Below are 16,447 nucleotides of genomic sequence, written 5' to 3'. Positions count from 1 at the left end.
ATTTACCTGCTCACTTGTGGGGGCAAACACAGGTGGGTGCCAGGTAAACGCTGCGGTATTTACAGAGGGGCATTGATTTACGCGCTCTGTTCAATTTACTGAAAAAACTCCCACAAGCGGCAGAATATCCTGGAAACTGCGGGGCCGTGGGTCCAGCAAACAGTGAAGCCAATGGGTTGGTCGCTGCGGAGTCACATGGTGGCAGAGTGACACACCTGTGTGGAGCCGCGGGGGCCTCGCAGTTGCGCCAGAGGCAGGTGGAGCAGAAGGTGCACGCCGAGGCACGGCGCAGGTACGGTACATGTGCGCGTCCGCGGAAGCCATGAATCGGGAAGATCATTATTACCCCTCTCAGGTTTTTAAAGACTCATGTGCCTACCAGAGATCACACGGGGAGGACTACAGCCACAGCCCGCCGCCCTGCCTCTACATGAGCAGGCAGGTGCACTCCGTCTACACACCGCCGTCCATGGGAGCCCTGGAGCAGGCCAGCCTGACTGACATTGGCCCCCCTTACGGTCTACAAGTGCGGGAGGACCCGCCACAGCTCCACCATCCTCAGGGGCTCCAGCAGCAGCCTCTCCAGCCCGCAGCGGGCTATGGAGACACGGGGGAGCAGAGCAGATACCACCTCCCGTTCCCCTGGATGAAAACCACCAAATCTCACTCACACACCTGGAAGGGACAGTGGGCAGGTAACTCCTCCAAACCTTCCAAGAGAGAGTCACTGAATGGAGAGCTGAGATTTTTGTCGTGATTGAACTTAGCACAAAATACAAGTACAGTTCTGGTTTTCAGGCCACAAACTAAGTGAGTTTCAGCTGACTCTGGCCCGTGATGACATCATGCTCCCAACAATATGATCTGGGTGTTTCAGTTTACCTTGTCAGTCAATTTGTAAAAAGGCCCGGAAGGTCAGCGTCGGCTTTTATCAGGTCTTATCGCCACAAAAAATGTGGGGTTTTCACAACGAGCCACGTCTTAAACCATCAGTCTGCCCCTGGAACACCCAAATCTACCACAATGGTGTCTTATCGATGTTGGCTGAAAAAAATATCTTTTTTATATTGTTAGATGTTGATTTCACCAAATCTCACAAGTTAAATTAAATTACTGAATCATATAATTGATCGTGTTCTCAATGTATCTTTTTTATTATTATTATTAGAAGAAGAGACAATTGTCTTTTGTGATATTCTTCAAAACTGAAGGTAGTTTTTCAACGAATCTCAGAAAAAATACGGATAAAGAGTCTTCAGATAAAGACAACCTGTCTTCGACTTTTCTCATCTCGGTGGAAAGTTTTTGACCTATCAAATAACACGTTTATTCTACGTCACCTACTCATTTTAAGGCTTTTTTTTTATTCTCGCCGTCCTCTCCTGGGACATTGTGGCCTACTTTTGGTTTATTTTAAGCACTGTTTTTGCGACTCTTCTTCAGAACGCATCAAAGATATGGATTCTATAACATTTAGCAATACATTTTTGGAAAAGACGGGACAACCTTTTCATTTCAAATAGGCTGATATAAAGTTATTAAATAATAGTGGTAAACTAATAGAGCGGACGGCTGCCAAAGGTCAAAGTTGTGATTCGTGCCCTGATAGATATTCATTTGGTGGCAGGACGCGATTCCTCCACTCACTGTTATAGTTACATGTAGTTATAGTTAATCTAAAATGAATAGAAAAAAATAAAGATGAAAATAGACATGACTGTTTGGGCTGGTTCTCAGCACACAGACATTTATAGAGAGAAAGAGAAATTATTTTTCAATGTCACATTTTTCTGTGGACATAAGTATTAACTGCACAAATGTGGGCGAAGCTTGCGTCCGTATAATAAATAATTTTTCGGATGTTGTTTCTGGAATAAATCATTTTTGGCACGACTGTTTGGATGTGTGATGCGGGAACATTTTGAGGTCATCGGTAAGTTTTGGTCATTCTTCATTCTCTCGTCGGAGTCTCGGAGCAACCCGGTGGCTTTTCTTTTCTCTCCTTTTGTTTTTAGCCACAGGAAACATCCGTTACGCACAAGCGTCAGCGACTGAACCGCATCAACAAGATCTGACTGTGCCTTCAGATATCACGAACTAAGTTATCAATGTTTTAATCAAGGGGAAACTCCGCGTTTATCGTGTTGCCACTTTTATTTGTATTGTTTATTCACTGGAATGGATTTTAGATGTGGGTCACCGCATATAACCTACATAGCTGGGATTTTTCTTTCTATCCAAGAGCAAACACAAACTTACACCCAACCAAATGTAAATTAAACTCTTAAAGGTGCATTATGTAGTTTAGAGGAAGACATGTTAATCAGAAGATAAAAATCGTCATTGACTTATTTTTTTCAAAAATGTCTAGAAAACTTAATAAACAAACTTTTTCACTATATTTATAGTGGCGGACCCTGCCACCTTTCTAGCTTCGAACATTGTCCCTTGGACCTTATTTTCCTTGGAGAACAGCTTCTTTTTTCAGTTATGGACGACAAAAAATATTTCTGAGTTTTCATAATCACCTCATTGATATTGTAATATCAAAAATCAGAGTTTGAATGTCTTTCTCCAAAACTACACATTGGCCCTTTAATATCCCAAAATAATTTCCCCCTATAATCTTCAAATCCACTTTACAACTAAATTTCTTGGTTTGTAAATAAAGCAATAAATCTCCCAGAGAACAGGCATTCATTCCTGTGCTGTGTCCTCACGTCACCTGTTGCTTCCAAAGGTTTGGGCAACATCAGAACAAACAATATTTAAAAAATGCTTAAAATACATTACAAAAGTATTGAAATATAGAATGTGAATATGAATATATATAGAGCGTGACCGATTTTAAAGAAGGTGAAGACTGTCCAGATTTCTCCAGTTGTGCAAAAAGTTTGACCTGAACATCTTGAATAGTTGTAAATTACTTTTAAAATGACAAACGATGAACGTTTATTTTTCTGGCTACAGTGCAGACAAATATGCACTTTGGTGTCTGCAGTGGTAAAAAAAAAAATGTAACCTATACCGTTTTGATAGAGCGTATATGTCATTTTCGAGTAAATATAAAATTCAGTCTTCATGATTAAATCAGTAAATACACAATTACGTACACTGCCTGAGTTTAAATCCAAACAATAATTGTAATAAATTACATAAATCTCATGTATAAGGACTCTGAACGTGTGTCTTGTCTCCAGGGCCGTACGTGATGGCCGAGACGGAGGAAAACAAGCGCACGAGGACCGCCTACACGCGCGCCCAGCTGCTGGAGCTCGAGAAGGAGTTCCTGTTCAACCGCTACATCTCGAGGCCGCGCCGCGTGGAGCTGGCGCTGACCCTCAGCCTCACCGAGAGACACATCAAGATCTGGTTCCAGAACCGGCGCATGAAGTGGAAGAAGGAGGAGGACCGGAGGAGGGTGAGGGGCGCCGACCCGGACCAGGACTCCTCCATCACCTCTGGGGACCAGGGGGAGGCCGTCGGAGGGGTCTCCTCCACGAACGGACCTCAGGCCGCCTCGCCGCCTGTCTCCCCGCTGCACGGTCACTCCCTGTCCGCTCCTCGGTCCCGGGAGCCCGCATAGACCCGCAAGAGGTCAAGACCGGGACTCTGAGAGGATTTGTAGGAATCCGATGAGATTCAGATTCATTTCTCCATCCAACTTTAACATCTATGCCCTGAAGCTTTTTGGGCACCAGATGGCACCCTGAGACAACCAAACCACACACGGACCACCTTCTGATTCTCCCTTCACAGGGGCACCAACATGGATTCAGTTGCACCAGTGGTCTAAAAATCAACTTTTACCTAACATTATTTTTCACCTCCAACATGTGAGTAGTTATACAATCACGTTTCTGAGTGTGTATATATGCGTAATACGACTGTATGTGTCCACTTGTATATAAGTTTATTGGCTAATTCATGTAAAATGTCAAATTAGAATCAACAATACACATATTTTATTGTTTGCATTGATGCATTGTACAGTATGATGGATGATGAATAACACATAATTAAATCTGGAATAAAGCAAATATCACATGCAGGCGTGAGAACGGTGACAGTCTTTACATCCACGTGGCACAAGACAACTCCAAAAATGAGCTCTCCGGTTATTTCATAACTTGTTGGGGGCGTCGGTGAGCAGCAGTCCCTGCAGACGCAGGCGGCATATCTTCTTCACCTCCTCGATGCCGTGCGCCCTCTCCACAGCGCGCTCGTTGCGGCACCGCTCGGACAGCTGCCGTAAAATGCCGGCCTTGTCGCTCATCCGGGCGCAGATGACGAACGGGAACCCGAAGCGCTCCTTGTACTCCCTGTTGAGCCGGACCATGCGTGAGGTTTCCGCGGAGCTCAGCGCGTCCATCCCGGCTCCGGCCTGCTCCTGTTGGGACTCCCGGGTCAGGGTGCCGCTCTGGAGGTCCCTGCCCGCCAGGTCTGGGTGACACCTGAGGATCCCCTCTTTACCTGGACGCGAACAGGGGACTCGTTAACCAAACAGCGCCAAAGGTGAAAACACAATTGAGTTAACAAAACGTGGGTCAGTCCCTCACCTGATTCCGGGAGCGCATCGATGAACTCACTGATTGCAGCCTCCAGATCGGTGAAGCTCACAAAGGGACGCCTCGACCACACAGCAGCTGTTACGATGGGACACTTCTCCACCACATTGCCGAAAATATTCACAAAATCCTCGTATGGAAGAGTATTCACTGTGGCGATGTCCATTATCCAACTGGGGATACTCTTACAGGGCGCACAGGCAGCGTTCACTAACCTTCTGGGTTAACGCACTGCTGGACAAGCTCCCCTGGCCTGTGGTTACTCATTAATTCTTCAGATCAGCTGCCAATCATTTAAAGATGAAAAGAGGAGTTTGCTTAAGAGTTAGGCCAGTTTTAGACTCCAACACGTCAGCCTAAATTGTCCTTTACGTGTATCGAAGTGGACGAAAACCAACCAGGGATATAAAGCCTCTCAATTATTTGCGCAAATGTCGCTCTATAAAAAGGGTTAGGTTGCCTTTAGACTGTGTTGTTTATTTACGTTTTTGATCCCGGAAGTCAGTCCAAGCACCTCCTCCCTGATGTCATCACAGAAAGAACTGAACAAACAAGGTACACCACACAGCTCATTATGGAATCTCTAACTAATGGTTTGAGGGGGGAAAAAGGTAATAATATAACCTATAATAATGGAATAAAATGTAATACATTTTAAAGAATAAAATCAACATGGAAAAAGGTCTAAAATTGTATCTCTTCAAAGTATGTTTTTGGTAGTGTTCAGAATAAAAATCTATCTGCTTCTTAAATACTTAAAAAGTACTAATAATTTACTTTTGACATATTCATAGAACTATATGTCTAGCAGCCATTTTCTAACAAATTCTGACCCGTGTTTAATCGGCAGCTCCATCCCCGAACACTCCACCCAAACCGCTCCATTTCTTAATGGCTTGATCTTGCCCCAAATCAGATCACCACACCTGGGCCACAGCTGGTCCACATGCGGCTAAGTGCGCAGATTTTCAGCCTAAATCGTCCCAAGTTATCAAATTTAGCCAAACATGGCAACCATTAGTCGATGAGAAATGTTATCACTTTGGTTAGCCGCTGCCAGAGCACAACCAACCCACATGTGGCCCGTCATAGCTGGCTAACTATGGCAGGCCTGTGGTCAATTTGGATTTCTATGATAGAATGTAAGGTAAATCAAGGAAAACAAAACAAAACATATACCAGCCTTTCTGAATTTAAAGCTGTTGTAAGCAATATATTTCTCGATTATAACAAGTATTAAGTTGCTCTCTATTCTAACAAGAATCATTCTCTCCTCTCCATTAAGAGCAGTAAAAGACAAAGACATTTTCTGGTATATCCCTGCCCACTTTATCCAATCAGGACAGGGAACTCCATGAAGAGGCGGGCCTGTCTGCTGGTGAACATGCAGAAAGCAGCGTCCTCCTGTTTGCTGATGTGTCTGGTTATTACTGCGACACATTCACGTGGTGGCAGAGAAAGGGATTTTTCGGTGCACTAAAAAACACACTGGGTTAAAACTTATCCACTGTGGGGTCAGTACAACAGTAATAACAGTGATTTAACACATTAAACACTCGGTGGTACTGGGTCAGGCTGACCCAGTATTAAGTTGGCATTACATTAATCCTACACTGGGTACATTTTGAACCCTGTGTTTTTCAGTATGTGTAACCTTTGTTCGTTTGTAGGAAATAATGAACAGCTCAGTGTGTGTAAGTATTTTATTGTAGGTATAAAATGATTAAACATGACGATACAATGTTAAATCCATCTATTGGTTAAAAATAAATGTATAAACGTTACCAAAAAATGGGTGCAATTTGCAATTAATAGCTGCTGACATAATATAAAAGATTTTCATTTTCTCTTTTTCATTGCAAAACAATACATAAAGTCAACGTCGAAACGATAATATATAATAAATCTAGAAGTTAATTAGTTGCTACAGTATGTAGGCATAACGTAGAAAAAGAGCTACCACTCCATAATTTGAATGTATATATAAACATTTATATGTGTTACAAATGTAGTACTGAGAATATTTGGATCCTTTCTTTGAAACCAGTTCTTGCTTTTTAGCTGCACGATAAAAAAAAACTCATAGAAAACAAAAAATACTGTTTTTACATTCAGACCACATCGTCATAGTGAGAATATGACTGGCTGACGTCCTGTCAACGTGATTAAAAACCTTTATATGTTCTGTTACTATTGCAGATTATGAAAATATGTCTTTAATACGTGCTACATAATCCTACAAGTCTTAAAATGCGTAGAACATTTTTAAAGAATATAAAGCAAGTGCATTCTATTGTAACTAAGAAATATTAAATAACCTGTTTTAAAAGAAAAAAAGAGGTTTGGTCACCATCCAGCGATCACTCTGCGTCAGGTGGCTTCAGAAGCTCCTCCTCAGCTGCCTCAGTGTCTGAATCACACATTTCCACTTTGCTTTCTTCAGTCGCGTTGGTTTGACGGTAGTCATGGGTCGCCTGCGTCTTGCTCTCGCTCTGTTTCGCCATGGCAGAAATGCCCAAAAGGGTCGCTGCGTTCTGGTAAGTGTCAGATGTTTGGTCGAGCATGTTGTGGTAGAGCTGAGAGCGGAGAGAAGTCGGTCAGGGAAAAGGTCTCTGTTTGGAATGTAATGCTTCTTAAAGATCTGATGAACTATGGGATAAAGCAACGGGCCTACCTTCTCCTCTCTGTCTGTCAGCTGCTCACCAATAAAGGACACCAGCTTGGAGAAGGATGGCCGGTCGCAGGGATCCAGAGCCCAACACTTACACATCATCCCGTACCTGGGGAGGAGAGTCATGGGAGAAAGGAGATGAAAAAATCACAGTAGTTACTGTATCAGAAACAGGACTAATGTCTATTGTCCTCCCTATTCAGAAGTTAAAGGCTGCTGCACTACTGTATGTGTTTGAAGTTTAAGACAGTGGAAGAAGTACTCAGAGATGATCTACCCCCTGATACAACTGTTGGCCACCCCACTAGCCTACTGTAATTCCCAGCATCTGCATCCATCAAGACACCTACACAGACTCGTTGGCGTAGTATGGACACTCCATCTTAAAGCCCCTCTCAATCATTGAATAGAACGTGTGATCCACCTTCATGCCAGGGTACGGAGTAACACCTGGTTAGACAGACAGAGTCGGTGTTAATAACTGTAAAGGAATTGATTATGTGCTTGTATTTTTTTTACTGCTAATGGAGGGTGCTTGGCGAAGGCTACCGAGTGAAAAGATCTCCCAGAGCAGAATGCCATAAGCCCAGACGTCACTCTTCATGGTGTAGATCCCCTGGAAGGTGCTCTCTGGAGCCATCCACTTCACCGGCAAGCGCACCTGACCGACAGCAGTCAACAACATGACGTGTGAGACGTGATGAAAACATTTCCAGATCGTAGCAAGGGATGAATTATGTGAAATAACAGACGTGTCGTGTGACATACATTTCCTCTCACAACATAGTTGGAGTCGTTGTCAATGTCTCGGGCCAGTCCGAAGTCACCAATTTTCACCAGTCTGCCATTTGTCACCAACACGTTTCGAGCTGCCAGGTCTCGGTGGATGCACTGCAGAGAGACAGGAGCGATCATCAGGATCTTTACTTGAGTCACACCACATGTTACCCACAAAGAGCAGGCCCATAACTTGAACTTTATCTCACTGCCAGGGTAACCACTGACTGTTTGTGCTGTTAGTTAGATAGCTCGGTTAGCAGTGCAGCTAGCAGTCCCGACTGGCAGCTTGGGCACCGGGGTTAGTGTTTGGCAAGCATGGGCGAGAGCTAGCTGGCTAGCATGCTACCTTCAGTGGATATCTCTACAAAACAACATACAGACTTCATAAACCTTATTTCTCCTAATATTGTTGATAATTCTGGTTGATTTTTGAATCATAATTCTTACATATTTCACCTTTAAACTTGAACAATTTATGTTCTTTGTCGACATGTCATTTGCTGGATTGACATGCCAATTTCGGAGGACAACAACTATGTTTATGTTTTCTGATTATTAAAATTGAATTAATTCAGATTAAAACATGATAACAAAACAATCAGGAGGGTTTTTTTCATATCTACGCCCACAACTGTATTAAAAACATGTATATTGGTGAAATAAAGTATCTTTCGCTTAATTTTTATTAAAATGCAGATAAAAATGTCCTGAAGTTAATATTTTCCTTTGGGCTGTTTGTTTGATAATCAGTCTAAAACTAAAAAATAAAGATGAATACATTACTTCTATATAATACATATACAAACAATAAAAGCAAAACTTCACAACTGAGCTCCTAGAACTGGGGACTATGAATTAAAAACAAGTGATTTGAATGATTAAGTCATAGTAAAAGTAGTTGTCGACTAGTCTTCTGTTAATCAACTAATCTACAGTGTTTGTGTACTTATTGTTTCTTTGTGTCGAATCATCTAAGCGTGGAAAAGAAGCATCAACTGTGTGTTTCCGCGTAGCGCTGACAGATGTAAATGCAGAGGGTTTCCACAGCGTTGCAATTTCTCTCTTACATTCTTGGAGGAGAGGAACTCCATCCCTTTGGCCACTTGGAAGGCAAAGCTGAGCAGGTCATCAAAGGTCAGTGTTTTCAGGTCCTCTGTCTGATCATCCAGGTGTTCGTAGATCTCTGTGGCTTGGAGATAAACCAGGATCAGTTAGGATCAACATGTGCACTGTGGATGTGAATTTATTAGTTTATCTGTTTGACAACATGCATGCAGGTGGTACTTTCTACCTTCGAAGCCGTCCATGTCACCAGAGTTGAGGGTGAGGAGGGCGATGTCCTCCTGCCCTCTGGTGGTAGATCCGTACATAGGCACGTAATTGTCCACAGCTTTGTCCAGCTCACTGAGAAAACACAAAGGTTGTAATGTTAAACCAGACTTAATACCCTTTGTCGGCTTTATTAACCAAACTATTCACTCCTGTTGTTCCTACCCGGAGTTTTTCCGTGGCTGCAGGTTGTGGTAAAGGCTGCTGAAACGGTCCTTGTTGAAAGCATCAGTCACAGACTTGTGGTAGTGCTCTCTGTTCTGCTTCAGGTAGTTCAGTAGATCTCCGTAACAGCAGTACTGGAAAATCAGGTATATGGGTCCTGTATCGGAAAAAATAATAATAATGATAATGATATAATAATAATTAATATCTTATAGTTTATAACACAATATAATATAGTTAGAAGATGGTATGAGGTCATTGTAGGTTGTTTTATATTATTACAACTGTGTTTTACTGTATTATCATCCTTTCTCATTTTATACACCAGTATCCACTCACGGGCGACAACAAGAGGAACTAAAGTTGTTGATAAATACATTAACAAACACTTACATCTTTCTAAAACTACATTATACATACATATAGTGCATAACTAGCATATAAATGCAGAATTTCTGGAGGTTGAAGTCTGTTAGAGTGCACACAGCAGCAGCAGTAGTGGTGAAGACACAGCACTCTTAAGAACATATGAAGCCATAGCACTGGATGGATCATCCCATCTGACAGAAGCTACCAGCCGACTTTTGATGAAGGCAGACATAACACGCAAGACTTGTTTTTATCAGCGGGTAATGTACCTGAGTCTGTGCATGCCCCGAGCAGGTTAACAACGTTGGCATGGTGACCGATGTGAGTCAACATCTTGAGCTCTGACATCAGAGCCTCCTTCTCCACCGCCTGGTGTTTCTCTGCAGGGTCAAATACCTCATCAGCTACTGAAATGACCTCCGTGACATTTTTTGCATCTCACTCACGGAGTAAATATATAAAAACCCTGACCTTTGAGCATCTTGACCGCCACCTGCTGTGAGATTCCGGGCTTATTGATGCCGTAAGCCGTCGCCTGGACCACCATGCCAAAAGCCCCAGAGCCCAGTTCATCACCTGGGGGAGGACACAGAAACACTCTGAGTACAACTTCATCTGGATTATTTCTCACATTAACCGGTGGTGGAACTCCACTCAGTACATTTGCTCGAGTACAGTTTTGAGGTACTTGCTTTACAGATTAAGATTGTAAATAGAAAAACACTGGATAAGCACAATGCACTGTTAAAGACTGAACCAGTGGGATCTACTGGTCACCATTAGATGTCTTTGGAGCTGCAATGATTAGTTGAAAGAAAATCAATGTTATTTTTCAACCACAAGTATCGAACATTTGCAGGTTCACGCCTCTTAAATGTGAGGATCGGCTGCTTTTCTTTGTCATTTATGATAGTCAATGAGGAGTCTTTGAGTTTTTGGACTCTTGATTAGACAAAAACAGAGTATTTACACAACTTTTTAGATTTTTTTGTCCAACCAATGACTCCCAGAGTGCGGGCTGTGGCCCACTGGTGGGCAGTGTAGGTACTGCAGGTGGACAGCAGAGGGATTTACAATAAGTAAAAAAGGTATTATTGTTTATTCATTTTTAGGAAAACACTTCCTCTCAGTCTCATGTGTTGATCAGAGTTGTGATTAAAGTTTTGGATGACTTCAAATTGGGCCACTGGTCTAAACGACTTATTGATTAATTGTAGAAAAAATAACTGGCAAATTAATGGATGACGAAAACAAGCTGAAAACTAGCAGTTTTAATTTTGACCCTTGAAGTAAAATTTAGCTTCTGATTAATTGTTATATATTTACTTAGGATTTTAAATGCAGGGATCTTACTAGTGATGGAGTTATTTTGTATTGTAAAGCTGTAAGTGCTTTAAGCACCACTGAAGCATCGTGTTTAAATCCTGATATTATTCATACCCAGTTCCAGGTTCTCCCTGGGAAACTCCCATTTCTGGTCGTACTCAAAATCCTTGAAGTTTATGTAGATGTAATCGTTGTCATTGGGTCCGACTGACTGGATTATCTGGAGCTGGGGCTGATACTGAGGTTTCTATTGGAAACACAAACGTGAATGGCATCATTTCCTTGTGTGTTTGTTTGTATATGTGTATAAGTGTTGATGTGTTATGTATACCTTCTTTTTGACAAAGTACGTGAGCACTATGCTGACTGCGACCAACGCCAGAAGCAGAGTGAAGCTGCCCACTTTCAGCAACATTAAGCTGCTTTTGTCATCATTCAAACCACCTGAAAATGATGAAGGTCAGTTTCTATTGACAGTCGTCAAAAACAACACAACTTAACTGAATGATTTTGTAATGTGAAATCGATCTCACTACCTGTCGACTTCTGCTGCAATAGCGGTAACTGGTATATGGAGTCGTGGCACCAGGAGCCAACTGAGTTTGCCAGGCAAAACGTTACTTGTCCACCCACTCCAGTCCTGCGCAGAGAGCTCTTGATCGTCTTGCTACAGGCGTCTTCAGAGTCTGTTTGAGAGGTCTCTGGGACTTCATTGCAACTGCTACGGGACAAACAGAAGGGACTTGAGGAAATCAGATTCTGAACGTGTTTATGCAGATCTGTGAGATCTGACGTGAGCTTACCCGTCATTGGAACAAATCCTCCAGATGAAAGTTGCAGGTGTAAGACTTACAGTCTCAATGTTGAAGGTATCATTATCCTCGCTCAAACTGAAGTTGAAATTTGGCGTGTCTGAAACAAAGTACGAGGACCATAATCTCTTCCATGTAAATTATCAGTGTACATTTTAAAGGATCATTATGCAGTTTTTGGGGAAGAAATTTGAATAAGAAGAGAGAGATCTTTATTGACTGATTTTCTTCTTTGCCATAACAAACTAAATAACCAAATTCTCTTCAGTCTTCATGACTGATTAACTGAATAATCACAATTTCATATTGTTTTACTGTGTTTTACTTTGTTTATATTTGGAGGACCCTGCCACCCAACAGTGGTCTGGGGACCTTATTTTCCTCTGTGAACAGCTTGTTTATTCAGTTATGGGAGAGAGTTTGTATTAGTACCTCATTAATATTGTAAATATTAAAATTCTGAGAAGTGACAACCAGACACAGTGCTCCTGTGATGAACACACACAATAAATCTCTCTTACCCACAACACACACTGATATAGTCCCGATTACTTCCTGTCCTCCAGCCAGCAAGTGTAACTTATAGTCTCCTGATTTGAGTGGATCACAGAGCTTTACAGTCCTGTGAAGACATCATGCATATAAAACCATGCGACAATGATAACATTGCTCATATAATATGATAACGTTTCCGAATAGTTTGTTAATACTGATGGAAAGACTTTAAATGTTTTCATCTCCTACCTGTGTTTTGTCACCCAGTCGTCCCTGACACATCTAGTCATATTTTTATCAGGAGCTTCCCAGAAACAGTCCTGAAGCACTGGGTGGTAGAAAACGTTGGCTTCCAAACACGTGGTGGATGCATCCTTAGCTAATAGGATCTTGCTCTTATTCAGCTGGACAGAGAGGAAAGCCTCAGCTGAAGCAACAAAAGGAAGAAATCAGTAAAATATTATACAAATAGGCTGAAATTGAAATTTGAAGAAATACGTGAAAAAAAGTGTTCTACTTACGCTGAACATTTATGTCAACAGACTTGCTCTTGTTATTTGGACCCTTGCAGATATATGTGCCAGAGTGGTTCACACTAACTGATCTGATGAACAGGTAGGTCATCAGGCTGGCGTCATGTGAGTCTTCTTTAATGCGTATCTGGGAGAAAAACAGGAAAGATTTGTGTAAGGATATAATTCAAATTTGCTTATGTGAAATTTTAAAGAAACTCTCAGTTGTCTCAATACCTCCCCCTTGGCACTTGGTGACAATGCCAGTGTAGGGGCATCCATCATTTTGCTGTCTTTTTCCCACTTAGGCCGATCCTCCTCGGCTCTGCAGCGAAGCAGCAAAGGCTGACCAGGGCTCACGGTCACATTAGATACCTCATCATTTTTATTGATTTCAGTCTCTATGTCTGAAACACAAAGTAGCACTTCAAGTCACACAAAATATGACAGTCATGTACTTTTCTTTTTATTTACTCTCTTGAATTATTTCCGACGAATCAGAGAACTTATTATAGATAGACCCCGAGTAGGATGTATTTCATGAATTTGTTGAGATATATAATTACCGTAGTCATACAGTTGGGAGCATTCTTGTTCTCCAGCAATAGTAGCACAGCACATCACTCCTCTATCATGATATTCAGCACTGGATATTGAGATATTTGCCATTCCCCTTTTTGCAGGACCATTTGTCCCCTGCTTTTTTCTATTCAAAAGTGATAGCAATGTAATTATTTAGAGAATCTTACCATAGTAAGGTGGCTTTTCAATAAAGTTAGAGTCAGTAGATTACATTAAATATATTTAAAATTAAGCCTACAAATGTAATGAACAACATCTTACCCAGACCATTCAAGCTCGGGCTTTGAGCATCCCTCAGAGATGCATCTGAATTTAGGAGATGCAAACGGATTATCCATGCCTTCCAGTGTCAGGAGTGGTTTTGTGGGACGTGCTAGAAAAAAATTGCGTGTAATGTAAATATAGTTTCATAACAACTGGTATTTCAACATCAAACGGTTTAGTGTGCGTGTTGAGCTGAGCATTGCAATAGAGAGCTGTTACTCACTCATTACTACATGAAGGTCAACAGTCATGGAGGACCTGGTGCCATTTCTGGTTTCACAGCTCAGCGTGTACTTCCCTGAATCTGTCTCCGAAAGTGGTGGTAGGACCATCCTGGGGCTCCCATTTCTGGTGAGGTTTAAGGAAAAAAACTCCAATTATATACACTTACAAAAAGGGGAGAAAACACGCCCGGGTGCACACACAGACATTTCCTTACACTGTCTGGACCAGGACTTCTCCTCTACTCCAGTTGCAGACAGGGTGCTCGGAGACGTGTTCCAGGGAGATGATGAGTTTCTTACACACTTCGACGACAAGACCATATGCATTCTGGTTACCAGCTGGAGCAAAACACACCTCCTGAAATGCAAGACTCATCATTTAGTTAATCAGTAGCATACATATTTTGCATTAATCTTGCAATAACACATCTGACGATACTTATGTTCTTACAGTTTCTGGCTTTTGGCGTCATTTTTGGACATTGGAGAAGAACACATGCCCTTCAAAAACCTGCACGCTAGTTTTAGGGTTCTGAGGGTTGATGCTAACGATAATTAAAGATTTATAGATATGTGTTTTGACTTGTAATTACTGCAGACGTATTACCAGTAACATTAACACCACGACCCTGAAACTGAAGCAGCTAAATGGAATCCAGCCATCATTACTGTTATTATTTACACCTAGTTTAACAATTACCCTTAAAACATGGGGGTTTTGTCAAAGCCTCCACCTTTTAAAGGTCATATTAAAATGACACAGCAACTCACAGACGTCAAACTGGTGAACAGAAACGAAACAAGATTAAAGTTGGTCACATTCGTCTTATTTCCCTCCCTGTTTTAGTTCACCTTCCCTGAACACTGCAATCTTACCAGAAAATAGAAATGTTCCTTAACTCAATGATGTTTCAGAAAAATACAGTTCAGCACATATATGTATATTTCATTCAAATTGTTAAGTTAGAACACAGTATTGATTTTACCTCATGACTGGGTACACAGGCTTTATCACTCGTCGTCACACCATCAGAGCGGTGCAGCTCGATGGCACACAGCAGCAGAACAGCTTGAAAGACAGAAAATTGCAACTTTACTTCAAATGTTGTATGTATTCTGAATAGGCAAATAAAATTGGCAGAAAATTGGGATAAATGCAATTACAAAGACTTGCGATTAGTCGATTTAGCAATTAGTCTGTTGATTAGTCGGCTAGAAAATGAATCTGAGTCATTTTGCAAGCGAAAATATCAAACATCTTCTGGTTCCAGCTTCTTAAATGTGAGGATTTGCTGCTTTTCTCTTTTCACTGATGAACGCAGATGAAGATTAGTTGGTTTTGGACAAAGGAAGCTGTATTTTTCAAACATTTTACAGACAAGATTAATTGTGAAAATAATCTATTAAACGATAATTTAAAAGTAAATGTGTGCAGCATGCAGCAAGACACAGTAGCAGTAATGGAATCAAGTTAATTGTTTAGTATGTGTCTCTCTAGTTAATTACTTTATTGCTTACACAGCAAACACAGTCAAGCAGACAAACTATTATTTCATCCTAGATTATATAACACATCTAAAAAATGTTAATATTTGTCTTCTAATACAGGGTTTCATATTTCAGTTTGAATGATGAGTGTCCGCAGCCTCTCAACACCAGTGAGCAAAGTACAGGTTCCTCATCCTGCACAGCTGAACTACAGATGAGCGTTGAACAAAAAATTCTACTTGACTCGTGATATTTAAACAAATGCAAATTAAAATGTGATCTAAGTTTAGAAAATATGTTCATGTTGATAAATGTGGTTAAATTCAGGACTTGAGCCTAATTCTGCAGAGTCAATTAGCCGCTTGAAATGGTCTGACTCACCCGCTATCATCTCTCTGTGCCTCGGCATGATGCTGTGTGTCCGTCACCGTCACACACTCATGACGGCCCGCGGCAGCGAAACTTTGACGCAGAAGAAGAAGAGGGCGAGGGACTTTTAAACAGGGGGAAGTGATGCTGGAAGTGATGACGCTGTGTGCAACACTCAGTGACAAGACCGAGAAACGCAATTATGAATCTGCAGGAAACAAATTTTAATGTCGCAAGGGAATACTACACTGCTCAAGATCAGTTCGCTGATATTGGGATATGTTTCGCTCGATTGTTTATTCTGTGACTTATCCGAATATCCATACATGCATATATGCACCAATATCCCTGAGTAATGATGTGTATAACGTTATGGGAGATAATAAAATAACAGCCATAATAAAAAAACAATCATGTACAGGGAAGTCGTTTTAAAGTTACATGTAAAGTTCTTTATGGTGTATGTATAAATAGAAGAAATATAGAAATATTT

The 16,447-nt window shown here is 41.4% G+C and overlaps 3 protein-coding genes across 4 annotated transcripts; 1 reads left to right on the top strand and 2 right to left on the bottom strand.

The window, feature by feature from the left end:
• Positions 1-85: 85 nt before the first annotated feature.
• On the top strand, positions 86-4,245 carry pdx1 (pancreatic and duodenal homeobox 1). Of its 2 annotated transcripts, XM_030398445.1 has the most exons (3): positions 86-292; positions 383-695; positions 3,201-4,245. In XM_030398445.1, the coding sequence occupies exons 2-3, from the start codon at positions 431-433 to the stop codon at positions 3,584-3,586; spliced, it is 651 nt and encodes a 216-aa protein (XP_030254305.1). In that variant the 5' UTR covers positions 86-292; positions 383-430; the 3' UTR covers positions 3,587-4,245. The 2 variants fall into 2 exon arrangements, with proteins under 2 accessions (XP_030254305.1, XP_030254304.1); XM_030398444.1 differs by having other exon boundaries at positions 86-695.
• urad (ureidoimidazoline (2-oxo-4-hydroxy-4-carboxy-5-) decarboxylase) lies at positions 3,897-5,131 on the bottom strand. The gene is made up of 2 exons (XM_030398446.1): positions 4,560-5,131; positions 3,897-4,473 (listed from the first exon to the last, which is right to left on the bottom strand). Exons 1-2 carry the CDS (start codon positions 4,732-4,734, stop codon positions 4,124-4,126), a joined length of 525 nt encoding a protein of 174 aa, XP_030254306.1. The 5' UTR covers positions 4,735-5,131; the 3' UTR covers positions 3,897-4,123.
• Positions 5,132-6,256: 1,125 nt separating this feature from the next.
• On the bottom strand, positions 6,257-16,047 carry LOC115570036 (fms related receptor tyrosine kinase 3). Its single transcript, XM_030398271.1, has 24 exons — positions 15,967-16,047; positions 15,084-15,166; positions 14,313-14,455; positions 14,097-14,221; positions 13,871-13,982; positions 13,594-13,733; positions 13,265-13,434; positions 13,037-13,175; positions 12,765-12,942; positions 12,542-12,642; positions 12,012-12,120; positions 11,745-11,929; positions 11,540-11,652; positions 11,323-11,455; positions 10,354-10,458; positions 10,152-10,262; positions 9,514-9,670; positions 9,311-9,423; positions 9,087-9,208; positions 8,008-8,130; positions 7,789-7,900; positions 7,590-7,689; positions 7,243-7,348; positions 6,257-7,144 (listed from the first exon to the last, which is right to left on the bottom strand). The coding sequence occupies exons 1-24, from the start codon at positions 15,992-15,994 to the stop codon at positions 6,929-6,931; spliced, it is 3,024 nt and encodes a 1,007-aa protein (XP_030254131.1). The 5' UTR covers positions 15,995-16,047; the 3' UTR covers positions 6,257-6,928.
• Positions 16,048-16,447: the final 400 nt, after the last annotated feature.

Source organism: Sparus aurata, chromosome 19, assembly GCF_900880675.1.
Source record: "Sparus aurata chromosome 19, fSpaAur1.1, whole genome shotgun sequence".
In the NCBI taxonomy this organism is placed as follows: Eukaryota; Metazoa; Chordata; class Actinopteri; order Spariformes; family Sparidae; genus Sparus; species Sparus aurata.
This window is presented reverse-complemented; position numbering and strand designations above follow the sequence as displayed.

What these genes read in the sequence shown, in the direction of transcription:
- pdx1 (XM_030398444.1), top strand. Translation starts at nt 302, where the DNA reads ATGTGCGCGTCCGCGGAAGCCATGAATCGGGAAGATCATTATTACCCC. An exon ending in CTGGAAGGGACAGTGGGCAG is followed by an intron (nt 696 to 3,200) that starts GTAACTCCTCCA and finishes TCTTGTCTCCAG; the next exon opens with GGCCGTACGTGATGGCCGAG.
- urad (XM_030398446.1), bottom strand. Translation starts at nt 4,734, where the DNA reads ATGGACATCGCCACAGTGAATACTCTTCCATACGAGGATTTTGTGAAT. An exon ending in CGATGCGCTCCCGGAATCAG is followed by an intron (nt 4,474 to 4,559) that starts GTGAGGGACTGA and finishes GTTCGCGTCCAG; the next exon opens with GTAAAGAGGGGATCCTCAGG.
- LOC115570036 (XM_030398271.1), bottom strand. Translation starts at nt 15,994, where the DNA reads ATGCCGAGGCACAGAGAGATGATAGCGG. An exon ending in CCTGTGTACCCAGTCATGAG is followed by an intron (nt 14,456 to 15,083) that starts GTAAAATCAATA and finishes CTTGCATTTCAG; the next exon opens with GAGGTGTGTTTTGCTCCAGC. An exon ending in CACCAAGTGCCAAGGGGGAG is followed by an intron (nt 13,176 to 13,264) that starts GTATTGAGACAA and finishes TTTTTCTCCCAG; the next exon opens with ATACGCATTAAAGAAGACTC.